Source organism: Mus musculus, chromosome 2, assembly GCF_000001635.26.
Source record: "Mus musculus strain C57BL/6J chromosome 2, GRCm38.p6 C57BL/6J".
Lineage (NCBI taxonomy): Eukaryota > Metazoa > Chordata > Mammalia > Rodentia > Muridae > Mus > Mus musculus.
This window is the reverse complement of record NC_000068.7, coordinates 90008689-90028702: the sequence shown is the minus strand read 5'-3', so window position 1 is coordinate 90028702 and position 20014 is coordinate 90008689. Positions and strand designations below refer to the sequence as shown.

General features: G+C 37.3%; 2 protein-coding genes across 2 annotated transcripts; one reads left to right on the top strand and one right to left on the bottom strand.

The window, feature by feature from the left end:
• The first annotated feature begins 6638 nt into the window (after positions 1-6638).
• Positions 6639-7565, top strand: Olfr1264 (olfactory receptor 1264). The gene has a single exon (NM_021368.1). It carries the CDS (start codon positions 6639-6641, stop codon positions 7563-7565), a length of 927 nt encoding a protein of 308 aa, NP_067343.1.
• Positions 7566-12850: 5285 nt separating this feature from the next.
• Positions 12851-13771, bottom strand: Olfr1263 (olfactory receptor 1263). Its single transcript, NM_146794.1, has one exon. It carries the CDS (start codon positions 13769-13771, stop codon positions 12851-12853), a length of 921 nt encoding a protein of 306 aa, NP_667005.1.
• Positions 13772-20014: the final 6243 nt, after the last annotated feature.

Here is a 20014-nt window from a genome sequence, read left to right as displayed (position 1 = left end):
CTGCCCTGTGAGTGTCTCATTCTGACCTGTGCCATTGGAGGTCTCTCATCAGGATCTCACATATGATGCTTGAAGACTGAATTTAATTGATAACCATGGTCAAGAAAGTTGGTTTATTTATTTGTTTGTTTTATGTTCCTTTGTGGAGGAAAATAACACAAAGTGAAATAACTTATTAGATGAAGCAATCTTCCCTGTGTACTGTTATTAGATACCTTTCCTGGTTTCATTAACTATACAATTATACTGTTTAATATGTAGGGAAAGTAACACACATTTGCAATTTTATTTTCTGTGGTATAGTAACTTTAACAGTCTACTCAAAACATGATACTTATGTTAATTTGCTATAATAGAAAGAGTGTTAACATATTGCTGAGATTAAAAACATGTTGAAACAACATATTTCCCAGTGATGCAAAATTCTGTACCTTATTATCTAGTATCTAGGCATAAATAAGTTATCTATTTACATGTGTCAAAATAGTAACAGTTCTCAACTCTGTGAGTGAGTTCTATTTTACTGGGTAATTAAAAAATTTTTTCTCTCTCATATATTCCAACCACGTTTTCCCCTTTCTCATCTCCTTCCAGTTCCTCCTCCCACCTCTTCTCTCCTCCTGATCCACTCCTCCTACCCTCCTTTCCCTTCAGAAATGGGCAGGCCTTCCAGAGATACCAACCAAACATGGCATATCAAATTGCAATGACACTAGGCACTTCCCCTCATATTAAGGCAGGACAAGGAAACCCAGTAGGAGGAAAGGAGTCCCAGCTGCAGGCAAAAGAGTAAGATGCAGCCCCTGCTTCCAGTGTTAGGAGTCCCAAAAGAAGACCAAATCAGACAAAAAGGCCACCAACAGATTGGGAAAGAATCTTTACCAATCCTAAATCTGATAGGAGACTAATATCCAATATATACAAAGAACTCAAGAAGCTGGACACCAGAAAATCAAATAAGCCCATTAAAAATGGAGTACAGAGCTAAACAAAGAATTCTCACCTGAGGAATACCGAATGGCAGAGAAGCACCTGAAAAAATGTTCAACATCCTTAATCATCAGGGAAATGCAAATCAAAACAACCCTGAGATTCCACCTCACACCAGTCAGAATGGCTAAGATCAAAAATTCAGGTGACAGCAGATGCTGGCATGGATGTGGAGAAAGAGGAACACTCCTTCAATGTTGGTGGGATTGCAAGCTTGTACAACCACTCTGGAAATCAGTTTGGTGGTTCTTCAGAAAATTGGACATAATACTACCTGCAGATCCAGCAATACCTCTTCTGGGCATATACCCAGAAGATGTTCCAACCGGTAACAAGGATACATGCTCCACCTTGTTCATAGCAGCCTTATTTATGATAGCCAAAATCTGGAAAGAACTCAGATGTCCCTCAACAGAGGAATGGATACAGAAAATGTGGTACATTTACACAATGGAGTATCCCTCAGTTATTAAAAACAATGAATTCATGAAATTCTTAGGCAAATGGATGGATCTGGAGGATATCATCCTGAGTGAGGTAATCCAATGACAAAAGAACTCACATGATGTGCACTCACTGATAAGTGGATATTAACCCAGAAACCTAGAATACACAAGATACAATTTGCAAAACACATGAAACTCAAGAAGAAGGAAGACCAAAGTGTGCATACTTCATACCTTCTTAGAATGGGGAACAAAATTCCCATGGAAGGAGTTACAGAGACAAAGTTTGGAGCAGAGCCTGAAGGAATGACCATCCAGAGACTGCCCTACTTGGGGATCCACCCCATAAACAACCACCAAACCCAGTCACTAGGCAGATGCCAACAAGAGCCTGCTGACAGGACCCTGATATAGCTGTCTTCTGCGAGGCTCTGCCAGTGCCTGTCAAATACAGAAGTGGATGCTCACAGTCATCCATTGGAAGGAGCACAAGGTCCCCAATGAATGAGCCAGAGAAACACCCATAGGAAGATCCATAGGAGTAACATCAATATGAACTAACTAGCACTCCCGAGCTCCTTGGAACTATACCACCAATCAAAGAAAACTCATGGTGGAACTTGTGTTATAGTTCTAGCTATATATGTAGCAGAAGATGGCCTAGTCGGTCATCAATGGGAGGAGAGGCCCTTGGTCCTGTGAAGGCTCTAGGCCCCAGTATAGGGAAATTCTAGAACCAGGAATGGGAGTGGGTGAGTTGGGGAGCAGTGGGAAGGGGTGGGAGGATAGGTGATTTTCTGAGGGGAAACTAGGAAAGGGAATAATATTTGAAATGTAAGTAAAGAAAATATCTAATAAAAACAAAACAAACAAAACAAACAAACAAACAAACAAACAAACAAACAAACAAAAAAGATGTAGTAGACTCTTAGTCACTTCAAGACCCACCTCTTTTTGTCTCTAAAACCCAACACTACCAATTGACGTTATGAAAAAATTATTTTTCTTTATGCTTTTATATATTTAAATTTTAAGATAAGTAATAATATGATGTGTTGTCTTTGATGTCTGCTTATTTAGGCCCATCACTGGACTTGTGAGATGTTCTCAGGTTATATGAACCTATAATTCATTTATTTTATTGCTATACTCATTATGCGCAAATGTTATATAGGATTTTGGTAGATGCCCTGGTTATTTTCTGGAGGATGGAAGTGGTGGAGGTATAATTACAACTAAAGTTGTTCTGACTTTACTTCCCTTAATCTTTTAGCATAACCTGGAGTAGAGATGTAGGTATCAGGCAGTAACTTTTGTCTCTTACCTGTGTAGAGTGGGGAAGGAAAAGATGACACCTGGAGGGGCCTGGTCCCTGTGTCTAGAACAGGAGGTTCAACAAGTGATGATGATTTTGTTTCCTTCTCTTTTGGGGATCCTCTAAAAATTCCAACCACCAATATGAGAATTTGAAATATCCTAACTTTCTTTCCTTCTTAGCAATTGGTGGACTCTTTGTCTCTAGACACTAGAAGGATGTGAGAGATCTTAAGAGACAAACTAAAATTTCTTCCTTAGGAGAGCAAACTGTATTCACAGGGATTAATTAATGATGGCCTCCACACTGTCCCAACTTGTGACCAGAAGCTGCTTCTAATCTGGCTCCAGCAGTTGATCCTGTGGGGGTGGGGTGATTGTCCTCCGAGAGGCAGAGAGCATATGGGGCTAATAATCCCTGCCATATTCCCACCGTATAAATAACCCCTTTCAGTAGAAGGGAAAAGGTTTTTTTTCTGAGACTCTGTGCATGGAAATTCTTTGCATAAAGCAGACTGACCAAGCCACATAACCCTTCTGTGAAACTTTTCTCCTTGGCCATTAGCAGTAAAAGCCAGATGAAGTAGAAAGCTGAAGGCTGTGGTTATCTGAACAGGGCACAGCATGATTTGAGGAAGGACCTAGGATCCAGTCATGCTTTTGCTTCATACCTCCTACACAGGATTGAAACAACTGCTCTCCTGAATCTCAAATCCATCAGGATTAAATGAGATTTTAAAAGTTATGTTCTTTAGCAAATGAAAGGGGAGTGGCAATGCAGTGGATTCGTAGCCTTTTGTGAATGAATGATTGACCTTTTGTGAATGAATGATTGACCTTTTGGACCTCACATTTACTTTACTAGTAGCAGGAAGTTTTCAGTTCAGACAAATTTTGTTACTTGGTGACAACTATAATGTGCTTTGCATCAATGTAAAAATTGCTTAACTCTCATCAAAAATTAAAACAGATAGGAGACTGTAAATTTGAGATCACATGTACAGGCTAGCCTTGATGACCCTTTATGAACTTTTCCAGGTTCACCAGTTCATGATGTGGGGATGTGAGAAAACTGTGGAGCTCCTGTGGTGTGCACAGACTCAGTCAATGTAAGTGTTCTTTCTTTCTTGTTTGTTTGTTTTTATTTGTAAAAATTTTTTTATTAGATATTTTCTTCATTTACATTTCAAATGCTATCCCCAAAGCCCCCTACACCCTCCCCCTGCCCTGCTCCCCAATGCACCCACTCCTGCTTCATGGCCCTGGCATTCCCCTGTACTGGGGCATATGATCTTTGTAAGACCAAGGGCCTTTCCTCCCACTGATGGCTGACTAGGCCATCTTATGCAGCTAGAGACACAGCTCATGGGGGGGGGGGGGGTACTGGTTAGTTCATATTGTTGTTTCACCTATAGGGTTGCGGACCCCTTTAGCTCCTTGGGTACTTTCTCTAGCTCCTTCATTAGGGGCCCTGTGTTCTATCCAGTAGATGACTGTGAGCATCTGATCTTGCTATGTTGTCCCGCTGGTTTGGTACTTCTCATCATGCAGCTGAGACTGACCTTGAATTCACAGCAAGCTCCTGTCTTAACATCTCAGATCCATGTTATAGGCATGTATCACTAAGCCTGGCTTATAATCTATTTTTAAAACAAAAGATAAGAACATCCAGAATAAAAATGCCCTGGGGCAGTTTTAGTAGAATTCTCATGTTACATAGAATACTTGTATAGATAATCCAAACAGGAGAGTTTTTAAAAATAGTTTTTAATCAATATTTTTTCTATAGTCACAAGTATGAATCAGAGAGACAAGTCATCATATCATTTTTATTTTGGGAATATTAATTTACCATTTATATTTTATAATATTCAGTGTGATTTTATTTTCAGTATTAGAATAAAGATTAGGACATTTTTCACATTTCATGTTTATATATTTAAAATGCCAGTCTGCAGTCTGTCTTAGTTCCTTAAACCACACAAAGAATTGTCCATGATCTAGCTGCTAGTGATAATCACATATATTAATTATTAGATATTTATCAGTTCCAGGTCCTTATATACACATAACTTACCCTGTTTTCACGTCCTTGCTGCTACATTAGGTTGCTCCAGAACTCTTTTACTTAAAATCTTAGCCCAGTTTTGAACATGGACATAATAATTGCAGGCATGTTTGCTCTTATTTTATAGACAAAACCACTAAGGCTTTGAGAAGTTGTACATTATCCATTGTTAGGTTGAGAATGATTGCCAATGGCAGGAATCACATAGAGAAGTATTAACTGACAATATCATATAGCCCAGCCCACAGACACTGTGGCAGGATTGCCTGGGGGCAAGACTTAGATCTGCCACTAATTTGCTATTTGTATTTCTCAAAAGAAAACCAAAACAGAAACACAAAATGCACTAAAACTGCTCAGGACTAGCCCAAAGTTGTTGAATGCAGTGTCTCATTTTCTGTGTGTACAAGGTGAGAATTTACTCCGTGGGGATGACGTGAGAGTGAAATTAGCTGATATATTTTGCAAAGTGCTCGGGGAGGGTCATGCTGGTTTGATCTGCAGTGTCGCTGTCTGAACTTTTGGCTAGAAAGGTTTGCCCCATCAGTCCTGTCACTTATAGAAACTTATATTTACCTCCTTGCAGTACAGCATAAACAGCAAAGAGACATGATTCCTGATTAGCACATTTTTTTTTCCTTGCAGGATTGATCTTTCTGACACTCTATGGTTTTTCCCTTAGTTCTTGTACTAAATATTCTATATCTTTAGCAAGTGGGAAGTTTTAACTATTCAAAAAGGCTTGTACTTCTAGGTAAGAGAGTTGTGAAGGCCTACTGACAGGTTTCTCGAAACAAAAGCTGCAGTGGTCTAATATCATCAGGAGCATAGGAAGTATGTAGGAATGTTCTGCTGTACTAGTCTGTCATTTATAGCCTGTTAGCATCCGAGCTGGTTAATGTAGTTCCTGTCTGCAATCTCAACTCTAGGAAGGCTGAGACAAGAGGCTTGTACATAGCCTGGGCTGTGTTGTAAGATCCTATCTGAAAACAAAAGCAAAGAAAAAAGTAGAGCATCGCAGAATGCCTGATATTTCTGTCCTTATAGTTTGTTTTATGTTATCAATAGATTGTGTAATACAGTGACACTTACCTTTTTAAATGCCAAGTCTGTCTAGTAGTCAGTAGAGGAAGTTGCAGCCTTTAGCTAGGTGGATTTTAGTAAGATCAAAGACAAGCAAAACCCAGAAGAACGTAAACAATGTAAAGGGTTTTTGTGAGTGTGTGGGAGATGGTAAATTAGGTTGGCTTCTTATACATGATCCTGTCCAAGGCCTGGGGTGGGGGAGTACAGGAGTAAATGAGCAGAAGCAAAGAGGAAAACATGAAAGTCTCCAACTGTAACCACATCTGGTTTCTCACATCTACTTTAGTTCCTCCTCTTCCTCCTCTTCCTCTTATTTCTCTTCCTCCCCTTCCTCTTTCCTCTCCCCTCCCCTTCCTCCTGTTCCTCTTCTTCATCTCTTCTTATTTTCCTCAAATTACATTATATTGACCCTGAATATGGTCGGAAGTACATCTCATTTGGAATTAGAAAAATTACTATTAAAGGTTTAATCACAGTTGTAAGCAAAGAAGCTGAGATCATGAGTTATTTGTAACTAATAACTAGTGCTCCGTGAAGCAAAGGGCATGTGATGATATTTAAGAGATAACAGAATAAATTCGTATAAAATTTCTGGGAAAAGCATGCTAAGAGGAGAGTGAAGTATTCAAAGGAAACCTTGCAACATTTCCTATCTCCTGGAGTAATTTTCTTGTATATATTCTTTTCACTTTATAGGCAACACTGCAACTACATACTCAGTATCCTTGGAATCTATGGAAATACCACACAATATTACAGAGTTTTTTATGCTGGGACTTTCTCAGAGGCCAGAGATCCAGAGACTTCTCTTTGTGGTCTTCTTGGTTATCTATGCAGTCACAGTTTGTGGCAACATGCTCATTGTGGTCACTGTCACCTTCAGCTCCAGCCTGGCTTCTCCCATGTATTTCTTCCTTTCCAATCTATCCTTTATTGACACCTGCTATTCCTCTTCTTTGGCGCCTAAACTTATTGCTGATTCCTTGTATGAAGGGACGACTCTTTCTTATGAGGGCTGCATGGCCCAGCTCTTTGGAGCTCATTTCCTGGGAGGTGTTGAGATCATTCTGCTCACAGTGATGGCCTATGACCGCTATGTGGCCATCTGCAAACCCCTGCACTATACCACCACCATGACCAGGCACCTTTGTGTCGTGCTGGTGGCGGTGGCTTGGCTGGGTGGTTTCCTGCATTCGTTGGTTCAGATCCTTCTGATTTTTCAGTTGCCTTTCTGTGGACCCAATGTAATAAACCACTTTGTGTGTGACTTGTATCCTTTACTGGAGCTGGCCTGCACCAACACATACGTCATCGGCCTGCTGGTGGTGGCCAACAGTGGTGTGATTTGCCTGCTGAACTTCCTCATGTTGGCTGCCTCGTACATTGTCATCTTGCACTCTTTGCGGTCCCACAGTGCAGAGGGGAGACGGAAAGCTCTGTCTACCTGTGGGGCTCACTTCACTGTGGTTACTATGTTCTTTGTGCCCTGTATATTTAGTTATATGCGTCCATCGACTACTTTACCTATAGATAAAAACATGGCAGTGTTTTATGGTATTCTCACACCCATGTTGAATCCACTCATTTATACTCTGAGAAATGAAGAAGTGAAAGATGCCATGAGAAAGCTCTTCACACGCTCAGAAGTTGTAGGTGCCTGAATGGGAAAGAAGGTAACAACGGTGACTCTATTTCTCCAAGCAAGACAACTAAAGCTTGTCCTTTTCACTACCACACATCACCTTACTCCATGCATCCTCCATCCTCCAAGCTTTCATAGTTTACTGTGTTTTTACTTAAGTTGCACTGTTTTATTATAGACTAGCCGTACAGATAAATCTGACCTGAATTATCATTATTACTTGTTTAGAAATAAGGAAACTCTGTTGTCTGGTGTGGTTACCAAAGTATTCTAGTTTCATAAATCAAAATCAGTTATTTTTAACCCATTATTACCCATGATGACAGGATTCTCCACCTTTTAAAGGTATTAACTCTATATCTCAATACACTGGGGAAATGTGAAGATGATTTATGTTTTAAAGTGTTATTTTTACTATATGATATAGATAAGGCTTTAATGCAGTTTCAAAACATAGGAAATCAATGCTCTTTTCTTTAAATTGCAAGACAATTTGTGTCTGTGTGATAATTAATTGAGCTATAGAAAAGTGTGGAAAGACACATTTGAAAAACCTTCGTATATAGTCATATATGTGTACCTACAAGATGGTGTGCATCGTCATCCTTTGTGACACTGGCAGCATGGCTTCCACACTAGCTCAGACAAGCTAAGCAAGAGCCTGGGCTCTGGAGACAGACCACAGTCTCAGTCTTAGTTTCTATGTTTATTACTGCCATGACCTTAGATAAGGGATACAAAGCTCATATGTCCTTGATACATGCATTTAGAGTAAGGGAAAAATATTTTACATTTGTATGTCAGGTCATGTTGTATTTATCTAGATGTGTCTGGTTTATTTCACTTAGCATTGTCTCTTCCCTGTCTATTTGTGTGTCTATAGTGAGTGACAGGATTCTCTACGTTTTAAAGGTATTAACTGTGTATCTCAATAAACTCAGGGAAATATGAAGACAATTGATGTTCAAAGTGCTATTTTACTAAGTGATCTAGATGAAGCTTTTAATTCAGTTTCCAAATACAGGAAATTCCCAAGATAGTTGATATCATTGTCAAAGTGGTGCTTTTTTTTTTTTTTTTTTTTTCCATTTTTTATTAGGTATTTAACTCATTTACATTTCCAATGCTATACCAAAAGTCCCCCATATCCACCCACCCCCACTTTTGACAATTAATCCAAATTATGTTTTTAACAGTTTCCTTAACAAGGGAAACTATTAATGTGTTTGATACTATGTCTACTTAGTCCCCCTCAGAAATAGATTGCTGCCTTGTCTTCACTAGCTTCAATATATCCTGACTTTAGAGCAGATTTTTTTTTGGGGGGGTGAGAAATAAAGTGGCATTTGTTTATTTATTATTATTTATTTATTTATAATGTCTTACATCTATATAATGAATTCTGATGATTCTCGTCCCATCCTTTCTTGTCTCCTTCTGATTCCTTCTCCTCTCCCCACACATTCCTTTCACAGACTAAGAATTTTTGTTTTGTGACTATAATCATTCTTATTATACATCCCAAAGGGTTTTTGTGTTCTGAAATATTTTGCTGAAAAAGGTTTATATTTTTTACTTTTGAATTATGTATGTGTGCACAGGAGTGTATTTGAGTGTAGCTGCCTACTGAGGAGGTTAGAAGAGTTGGATCTCTTTGGAGCTTTAGGTGGCTATGCCTAACATGGGTGCTAGGAATTGGGTCAGTCCTGTGCAAGAGCAGTATAAGCTCTGAATTGATGCATCATCTCTCTAGTCCTTGTGTCTTTGAAATTTAAAGACAGACCCATTTTTATTCCATCATTTTCTTGTTTTACAAAGTTTGATTATGCTTTTCAAATTTTCACTCTTTGATATTGTGTAGGTTCTATACTTTATAACAAATTTATCCTTTGTTTGATGCATAATCTGTGGTGCAGTATATTGTAACATAGAGACCTTTATCTTTTGGTGTATATGCTAGGTAAAAATTTCTCCATTAACCCCAAGTCTCATAATAGAAAACAATAAGTTATAAATTAATAAAGATTATTATCAGGAAAAATATAAAATATTTGGCTCCAAGAATTAATAAAAGCAGAAGCTTTCTATAGAATTGTCATTGCTTTATTCTTAAACTTATATATCTAATAAACTAGCAGCTGAAAAGTTTTAAGGCCAAATATTGCTATCGGTTACTTTTTCCCATTTTGATATTAACTATATGATGTGAAATATATACATCACATATGATATGAATCAATTATATATGATGCACTATCACATATTTTCATGTATACTGATTACATATAGTTAATTTTATATTATATATTAATGTTGTAAGTGGAGTTTTGCATTCAATGGAAGTTCATGTAAAATTGTGCACAACTGGAAAGTTAGATTTAGCCCTACAAGAGAACGTGGAGCCAATTGGGGGAAAAACTCAATTCTTGTTTCATTTGACCATAAAGATAAATTCCAGATTAAAATATACTACATCTGAGAATTACTTTTGGAAGATTGTTAGAAGATGATGTTTGAGAATACATTCATATCCTAGGCTAGAGAAAAATTTCTGAGGTGAGACAAAAAGGGATTAAAAATGTGACTACCTAATATATAAAATATTTTCAATGATAACACACAAAAGCACGTTATGATATTTACAATCTATTTTTGCAACTAACAAATGGAACATAAAGAATAATTATCCAAGGAAAAAAGTGAAGTTAACCAATAGGTAATCAGTCAAATATGGAAAGAAGAACTTACAGTTTAAATGTATATTGGCAAAGAGGCCCAATCTCATTAAGACTAGACACATGATAATGTCAATGCTTCTAAGATAAGCACTCTGCTAGTGACATAGTCTGTACAGAAAGCCATTTGGTGGTATTTATTAAACATAGAAGTTGAGCTGTTTTATTTATTCACAGGTATTTCTTTTATTTAGAAAACATCCTTATACATGTATTCAGCACAGAATTATTTTTTGAAATAAATAGTAGATTTTTTTTTACAAGACAGAAATACATTAGTAGGGGAATGCTAAGACCAGGCTGAGTTACATAGCCAGAACAAAAGACAGAAACAATTTGAGCAAAGAAATGAACAAAGAAATGAAGTGGTTTTGTGTGTGTGTGTGTGTTAGTTATACTATTAATGAGAAAAGAAAACACTATTTTTTTGGCTTATAATTTTTGATTCGAAAAGCATTGAAAGGATGATAATGAAATTCATCATAATATTTTCTTTATTCAAGACACAGAAAAGCAGAGATATATGTAAATATATCCACATGTGATTATTACAAGTAGAAAAATAAAACTAGAGAGACATGGTGCTCATAAGAATGGTGCCCATTGATAGAAAACAATGATCATCTTCTGTCTTAAAACATGGCATTTGATGCTGGAGAGATGGCTTTGAAATTTAAAGCACTTAATGTTCTTTCAAGAGGACCTGGGTTCATTTTCCAGCACCCATGTGGCAACTCATAGTTGCCTGTGACTCCCATTCCAGGGGATCCAAACCCTCTTATGTCTCTTCAGGCACTACACACACACACACACACACACACACACACACACACACACACATACATATATACATGTATGTATATATATGTCTGCTCCCAGTTCCAAGAATTTCCTGTGTCTCCAGACATTGCAGTATGCATGTATTCATCCTGTGTGAAGTTAGTTTTTGCAATGATCTATCCACTCACTACCTCCATGACTTCTTTACTATTCAACCATTTTATTTTTATCTCTACTCTTCAATTATTGGCTCTTTAATGTAACATTTGCTACAGTCAATAAGTTTAAGCCTCTGCTTGCCTAAAAGTTGGTAACTACACTGAAGGGATAAATTATTCCATTGCTCAGTTTAACAAAGCATCCTAGGCATATAAATCTTTATGATCCTGGTTCCTTGCCCCCAAATTCATCCTTATTCACCCTTAGGCTGTGCCCAATAAAATGGGTGAGGATAGGAGAGGAATAGCAGCTGATGGGAACTGGAGCTTGGTTCATATTAGATAGTGAAATTAAAGAATAAAGACTTGAAATACAGTAAAACTTCACTTTTAAGTTTTGTGGAAAATATACCACTTAATAAAAAGAGAATAGCCTCATTTCAAATTTATGCATAACACCCTTATGGGCTGAAAAACTTCTTAAAATAGAATTTTCCCCATTTATTAAATCATTGACCCACAAATAGAGCTTAGATTTCTATTGAATATGAGAATGAATACACATATTAAGTGGTTTTTTTTTATTCTTTTCCTTTCTTCCCCTTCCTTCCTACTTTTCCCATTGTTTTTCAATAGCCACCCCTCATATATATTTATAGACAGCACAAATTTGTCTCAATGTCCTATCCAAAAAAAAAAAAAAAAAAACAAACAAAAGGACATGAAGTTAGGAGCATCAGGAGGTTGGAGTGGATCTGAACAGAGTGCATGGTGAATACGATCAGAATATGTTGCATGGTTTTCACTATATCACATTAAATAAAATAATTGTTTGAAGCTTTGATACTTAACCCACATAGATATCTGCCTAATAAAATATTAAAAATTGCATTTTCTGGGTGCATTGGTAAGTAATGAATACAGTTTAAGTTGAATTTAGTGGTATTTACTTATTTTTCGTATCTTAAAGACATTAAGCATTATGGGAATACCGAGATTTATTGTGACCTCTTCATGCTGCTCATAATGTGTCAGTACAATTCACTTATATATAACTCTAACTAGGAAATGTAGTTTATATTTACATTAGAATCCTACTCAACCAAGACCTGAATGGAATCCTAGCATATGTGGCAATGACAGTAGGCAGGTAGACCACCAGGGCAAATACTGCATGTCCTCACTCATATGTGGAAGTCAAAGCATTTTTATCTCACTGAAGCTGAGAGTAGAATCTCAGAAGCTGAGGTCACAGAGGCTAGGTAGGTTAGTAAAGAGGGAGAGTAGGTAAAGTTAGACAATTGGTATAAAGATACACTTGTGAAGGAACAATGAGTTCTAAGTAGAGGGGCTAGCCATGTTCAGAGGTATTTGTTATTTTACAGAGAAGAGAAATGAGTTAAAGAACCTCAACATAATGGATGATAAATTTTAATGGGGTGGAAAATTTGCTACACTGGTTTGATTACAGATTTTGTTTACATGTATTTAAGAGACTGCACATCACCAATAAATATTGTGATTGTGCCAATAAGAAAATTGACTATCTTAAATTTTACTCATTTCAAAAGGAGAACAAATGTCCATGAAATAGCATTAGACATTGTTTATAAAGATACAAATCACCAGGATTACATGTCACCAGCTTTCCTCATTCGACCCCAGAGCTTCTTCATAACCCTTTTGACCTCCTCATTTCTGAGGGTATAGATCAGAGGGTTCAGCATAGGTGTCACTAGGGTGCAAAACACAGTTACAGCTTTGTCAGTGGGGAAGGAGGTCATGGGCCTTAGGTACAGGTATGAACAAGGAACAAAGAATAAGACAACAACGGTGACATGAGAGGCACAGGTAGACAGGGCTTTGCGACGCCCTTCTGCACTGTGATTTCTCAGGGAGCGAAGAATGACCACATAGGAAGCAACCAGCATAGAGAAAGTAAGCAAACACAGTGACCCGCTGTTGGCAGCGATCAGGGGTCCCAGAGTGTGAGTGTCAGTGCAGGCCAACTCCAGGAGTGGTATTAAATCACACATAAAATGGTTGATGGTATTGGGACCACAGAAGGGTAACTGGGCCATAAATAAAGTTTGTATTGCTCCGTGAATGAATCCTAAGATTACAGCGGCACCCACCAGGAATACACACAGAGGTTGGCTCATGATGGTCATGTAGTGTAAGGGCTTGCAGATAGCTACATAGCGATCATAGGCCATGGCAATCAACAAGATGATTTCATCAGCAGCAAAAAAGTGCTCAGCAAAAAGCTGAGTCATGCAGCCATTGAAGGATATGGTGCTCTTCTCAGAGATTAGGTCATAGATCATTTTGGGTGCTATGGAAGAAGAGTAGAAACCATCTATGATGGACAAGTAGGACAGAAAGAAGTACATGGGAGTGGCCAGGGCTGGGCTGATGAAAATGGTGACTGAGATGAGCATGTTACCTGCCAGTGTGATCAAATAGATTATTAAGCACACAATAAATAAGAGTTTCTGCAGATCTGGGTCTTGGGTCAGGCCCAGGAGAATGAATTCTGTGACATTGCTCATTTTTCCCCATCAATTTAGTACAGCCTCTGTGCATATGGTCATCTGAAAAGAAACCATAGGGTGTCTCAGTGAGTGATGATATTTAACATGAAACACTGAAGTACTGTATCATCTTATTACTTCTGGTCTTTGTGGTCTATGTAGCTGCATTTCTTCTCAGTATCACATCCCATGCAGCTATAAAATCAGATTTGATAGGTTGGATAATTCCTAATGGGTTTTAATGGAAGAGTGACAGGACCTTACATACATTGCAAGAACTCTTTTTCTCTTAATGGGTTGCATTGTCCAGTCCCTCTATGAGGGCTTTCACCTTGCCTTATTGTATCTTGTTTTGTCATACTTAGGTGTCATCACTTGGAGGTTTGATCTTTTCTGAAGAAGAAACAGAAGGGAAGTAGAACTTGGAGAGAAGGGAGGTTGTAAGGAGGCAGGAGGAGTGAAGGGAAGGAAACCTGGTAGGGATGAATTGACTGAGAGAAGAATCTATTTTCAAATAGGAGGAGGAGGAGGAGGAAGAGGAAGAAGAGGAAGAGGAGGAAGAGGAGGAGGGAGAGGAGGAGGGAGAGGAGGAGGAAAAGGAGGGGGAGGGAGAGGAGGAAAAAAATTAAGCTGTTATTATTGATTACACAGGTAACTTTTAAATTCTAACCAGTCTCTCACCTGGCTTATTTCATTGGTTTTATGTAGGATAAATGTAATCAACATCACAATTATTTTGAAGTTATAGTAGTTTTGAAGTTATGGATGCACAAATACCAATATTTTATGAAATTCATCTGTATATACCATACTAATGAAATAAATCCTTTTAAATCAAAAGTACTTATACTCTGTGGTATATTATTCCTCTCTATCAAATGAATGACCAGCACCTCAGACAGCCACAGCTACAAACTGACCTTTTTCCTTCTGAATATCAAGGATCCACCTTTATTACACCTCTTTTAGCATACTCCATTTCATTTTATAGCTACAGGTTTCATGCCCAATTCATATCCATTCTTTCATGTTCCTTCACCTGTATCTTTGAAACTCTACATGTGATACAAAGTCTCCTTAGGGGCCCTTAGAAAGTATGTTTGAAGTTAAACTTCTATGATGTCTAGTAATATGCTCACTGTTAAGCCAAACCGTGCTTTGCACTAACATTTACCAATTAAAAATCTAGAGACTGAGGTTACTCTAGCTTTATTATTGACAAGGCATAAATGAGATGGCTAGCTAATATAATAAGCTTTTTCCTTTGGAGGATAACTTCAGTCAAAATAAGATGAATTTGCAGTTTTCATTGCCAAGTGCTAGAAAATTTGAAGATATGCAACAGTGTGTTCTTTTAAATGTACTATATGTGGCTTTTCCAGTGGTATCAATACTGGGATTTTTAATCTTTCTCTGCCCTATTTCCCCTATTTCCATATTATCTGCAAAAAACATTCCATATAATTTTTACAACAGCTTTGGCTACAAAGCTCATAATTGTGACCTTTACCCAATACAAATGAGGAAAACACATTTGGTTTTCAGGATGGCTAAGTCCCTAAGTGTATCTGTTCTGTTCATGGTTCCTCTCTGTGGGGGTTTTGTGGCTAATAATTCTCAATGACTTTAATTCATTCACAAATCATAATTTCAAAGTGACTGTGTAAGTTATGAAAAGAGGGAAAACTTTAATTGGCTACAAGCAGAACTGTTTACAATCAGTGCACTTGTAAGATTATTTACAAGTGTCTTCTTTCCCAATACTAACTGGTTTGGATGAATTACAGAAAGTATTTTTAATAGTAACATAATGTTACATTACATTTATTTATTTTCATAAAAAAACCATTAAGCTTTAGCTAGTTTGCAACTACAAGGATTCTTCAGTGAGAAATTGTCTAAGTCAAGTTAATCTGCTTTAAAATTCGGAGGAAAAGATGTAGTTTACACTGACCTGGGTTTAGTTGGTTGTGGATTCCACTGTTTGTAGATTGAATAATTTATTGCTTCTTTCCTCCGGGACCATACAGCATGGCATTCACTGGACTCTATAAGCTGACACTGGGATTATCATTTTTCTAGACACTTCTCCAATTTAGATATTAATGTCCATTTGGTTCCAGTTGTGATTAGCTCCCAAAGTAAGCTATAGAACAGCTCATAGTGATGTTTTGATAGTTCTAGGACCCAATTCTTACTACCCTTCTCTGTTTTATTATCAAGTTCAACCTAAACAAAAACATTCAAATCAGAAAATATCACTGTATTTAAATATAAAACAATAAGTGAATATACTCAACTTGTTTTTTCTTTCCATATTTGGCTTACGCTCTGCTTTCTAAGAGTCCATGAACGCTGTGCGGAGAAAAGTCCTTTCATTTTAACTCAAGCTCCTCTTTATATGTCTCCTTAGACACCTACCAACATCAACAGCAGCATTCTAAACAAATCTTCACCTTGTTGACATATGCTTGCTTCTGTTGCTGCTCACTGACCATTCCCCATCTTTTTGATCCTTTCTTTGTTGATCCTAAATAAACCTTTAAATCAGGGATTTCTGTGACTGTGACCTCTTTAGGGTTTTCCAAGACTATTGAAAACCATAGATATTTAAATTATGAGTTATAACAGTAGTAAAATTACAGCTATGAAGTAGCAATGAAAATAATTTCATGGTGAAGGATCACTACAACATGAGCAACTGTATTAAGGGGTTGCAGCATTAGGGAGGTTGAGAACCAATGCTTTTAAATAAACTTCCACAGTCTGCAGAATCTGGTCATGGTTTGCCTCTCAAACACCCAGAGGATCGGTAGTAGTCTCTGTGGAAGTCTTTGCCAAGGCAGCAGTCAAGACGTCTTGCTTACTCCCACAAACATCATTAGTAGTGCATCAGAAATGCAGCTGGCATTAAGTAGGCATCTAGGTTGCAGTTTAGGTTGAGATTAATTGTAAGACTTTGAAAGGTTCCTTCTGGGGCTTGTTTGCTGATTGTGATATTGTTGAACCTGGTTTAGAAATGGAAGTGTCCTGATGGCTCTTGTAGATTGCAATTATTTTAAAAATCAGCAAATGGCTAAAGAGATTAAATGGAAGGATTTCTAGCACCAAAGATTGTGTAGTAATTAATAAAAGCATTAGAATAGACACATTCTTTTAGTGTAATTACTTATGTGACACATGAGGAACTTGTAGTCTGAGGGGCATGCATCTTTTTCTCTCAACTCCTCTGGCAGAGCATGCTGACACTCAGATTCTATGCTCTAGATCAGTACCACTGAGAAAGTCAAGCCACACAGACAAGTACTTGAGTAAAAATACCTTGGGAGTTAGGAATTCCTCTACAAAGGAAATTCTACTATACTCTTTCCTCTAACCTCTGTGTTGATAACGAACTGACTGCAACTTTGCATGGAATCCTCTTTCTTTGTTAGCAACTTTTGACAGCTGATTAAAATCAACAGATACTCCTGAATTACAGGATTAGCAAAGCAAACCAAAGCAGATCTTTTAGTTCCTTGGCCAGTAGTCCTCATTTTTTTTTCTGGATTGTTTGTTTTCCTGATTTTGTGCCTTTGTTTGCCATCAACCTGATTCATGGGCCCCTGTTACTATTTATCTTCTAAAGCCATTTATGTATGGTTCTGTATATATTTTACATATGCACATACACATAAATCCATAGAATGCAATTTTAACTAATTTTATTCTAGAATTCAGTGACATTAAGCACATTCATATTACTGCAGTCCACCTCGGTCAACAATTTTTAGGAAACTTTCTTGTTTTTCTTATTTCTTAAGCAGTAATTTACTTTTTTGTAAGTTTCTTGCAACTACTGTGCTAATTACAGTCCACCTTAGGTATAAAGTATATTGAAACATGTGGGGTGCGGGTGTTGGGGATTGAACTCATGGCCTTGTTGGGAGGATGCAAGTGTTTTGTCCTCAAGCTTCATATACCTAGTGTGCTGATTTTTAGGTTAATTTGTGTTGAAGTATATCTCAGAATTTGATTAGTTTTTGAGATTGACCCAGTAATAAAAAGGTCTTCTGTGAGAGGCAATTTCAGAAGCAGATGGATTCACCGATCAATTGCTTTTTCTAAAATGTTTCATTTTAAATAAGATAATCCAGATTCAAAAAGACAAAAAGTTTCTGTATCTCATATATAGGTTTGGCATACTTATGTGTATGTATAAAGAGACAAATGTAGTTATAGTCTATGAAATTGAACAGGAGATCACAAGATGACAAAAGAGATGTTGAAGAAGGTTGGGGAGAGCAATATGACAAAGGTGACCAGAATGCAGAAAGTAGTCTGAGGAGTAGAAGGGTATGAAGGGTGGCCCCTGTGTTAGGAGAATGAGAGGGGAGAATCACAGGAACAAACTGTGTTTAAAATGCCACAGTGGAAGCTCATATTGTGTATGCTAATTAAATTAAGAGAAGATGACAAGATCATGAAGTGCTTTTGAATGATACGATGTCATAGGTAGGTTAAAAGTCAGTCACTGCCTCAGAGAAGATATTTGCAGACCACCCCATAGCTAAAAACAGTGAAATAACAAAGAACACATCTACAAAGACACACGCAAAGTTAATCAACTAATAGATACAGAGACGAATAGATGAAGGTATTAATAGTTTATAGATGCAAATATGGCAAACACACATTGCCATAAGATGCCCAACTGCAGCTCAAGGCTAAGATATTTGACAGTGTGAGTGTTATCAGTGATGAGAACTGGCCCACCTCTCATACTGCTGGTGACACAGAAACTACAAGTAGTAGCTTGATGCTGTCTATTTAGTAAAAATATAAAATAAACTTTAGTTTTCTTAAATATTTTTTAGAAAACTTTCTCATGAGTGTGCCACAGAAACACGTACAAGTATATTTACCATATTTTTTGGTAATAAAATATATTTTTGGTGATAAAACAGAGAAATAATTAAGTAGGAGAATTCTTCAATATCATATAGCCAATATGATGGATTATTCTATAGTAATGAACAAAGTGAAATCAGATCTGCATCCACCAATAGAAACTGGTCTGGAAAACAATATAGAGTCAAACTGTACTTAAAGATTTATGGATTGCTATTGATGGTGGCACATGACTATAATCCCAGCACTTGGGAGTGTAGGCAGGAAAATCTTGAGAATGGAGAACATACTCAGACTCTGGCCAAAGCAAAACCAAACACAAAGCTTGACCACTAAAAATGAAATGAGCAAACTAATTAACAAAGGAACAAAAGCCCCAAAATATATAAATTTACTATCAGTAAAGAGTATACCTGTGTATATGTGATATGTTTTTGTCCATATGAAAGCAGTTGCTATGTTTTCAAAAGGAATTAGAAGAATATGCTCACATCCACTACTCTATTTTCTTTACTGAAGGGACAAATAAAAGCAAATTGACTTACTTTTTACAACTTCATTGCAATGCAGATTCATATTCACAAATGATCACTAAAACAGAAAAATAAAAGCAAGTAGACACATTACTCATAAGAATGAGGTTTATTTAATTTTTGTGGAAAATATACTGGGCAACAAAAAGACAAAAGTCATACTTGAAAAATTTTTTATGCCACAACAGAAAAAATATATTCTATATTCATGGAAAACTACTTAAAACATTTTTTCTATTCACCTTTTGAAACTTTTCCACCAACTGAAGGATTTCTTTTCTTTTTTTCACCTTCTTCTGCTCCTCCTCTTCCTGTTGGCCCTTCAACTGCTCCTCCTCCCCCTCCTCCTCCTCCCCTCCTCCTCCCCCCTCCTCCTCTCCTCTTCCTTCTCTTCCTCCTCTTTCTTTTGTGCTGAAGGCTGTCACTATGCGCCTCTGTGACATTTGATAGGGTGGTGTGCTACTTTGAGACTTCAGAAAGCATTACGTGTTACTTTATTTTTAATTCTTTACTTCTGTCTTCTTTTGACTGCTGGGCAGAGTAAATGTGCTTTCTGGTATTCTGGGTTTCCTTACTCTGTCTCTAATGCTCCTCTCTTTATCATGTGACTGGTTTCCCTTCTCGTTTAATCCAAATGGCATCACTTTTTCTCCTCATCTTCCCTCTTTGAGCAGCTACAAACATTTATAGCTTGCTACCCTGGGTTTTTCTTTTAAACTCTAATAAGATTCTCTTCAATTAAAAAATGACAGGAACATAAATGTAAGAAATTGGCTTGTTTTGCTTACATTCAGGAGAATAAGTGTGGAGGTTCATAGGGCAGAAAGGTTTTACATTA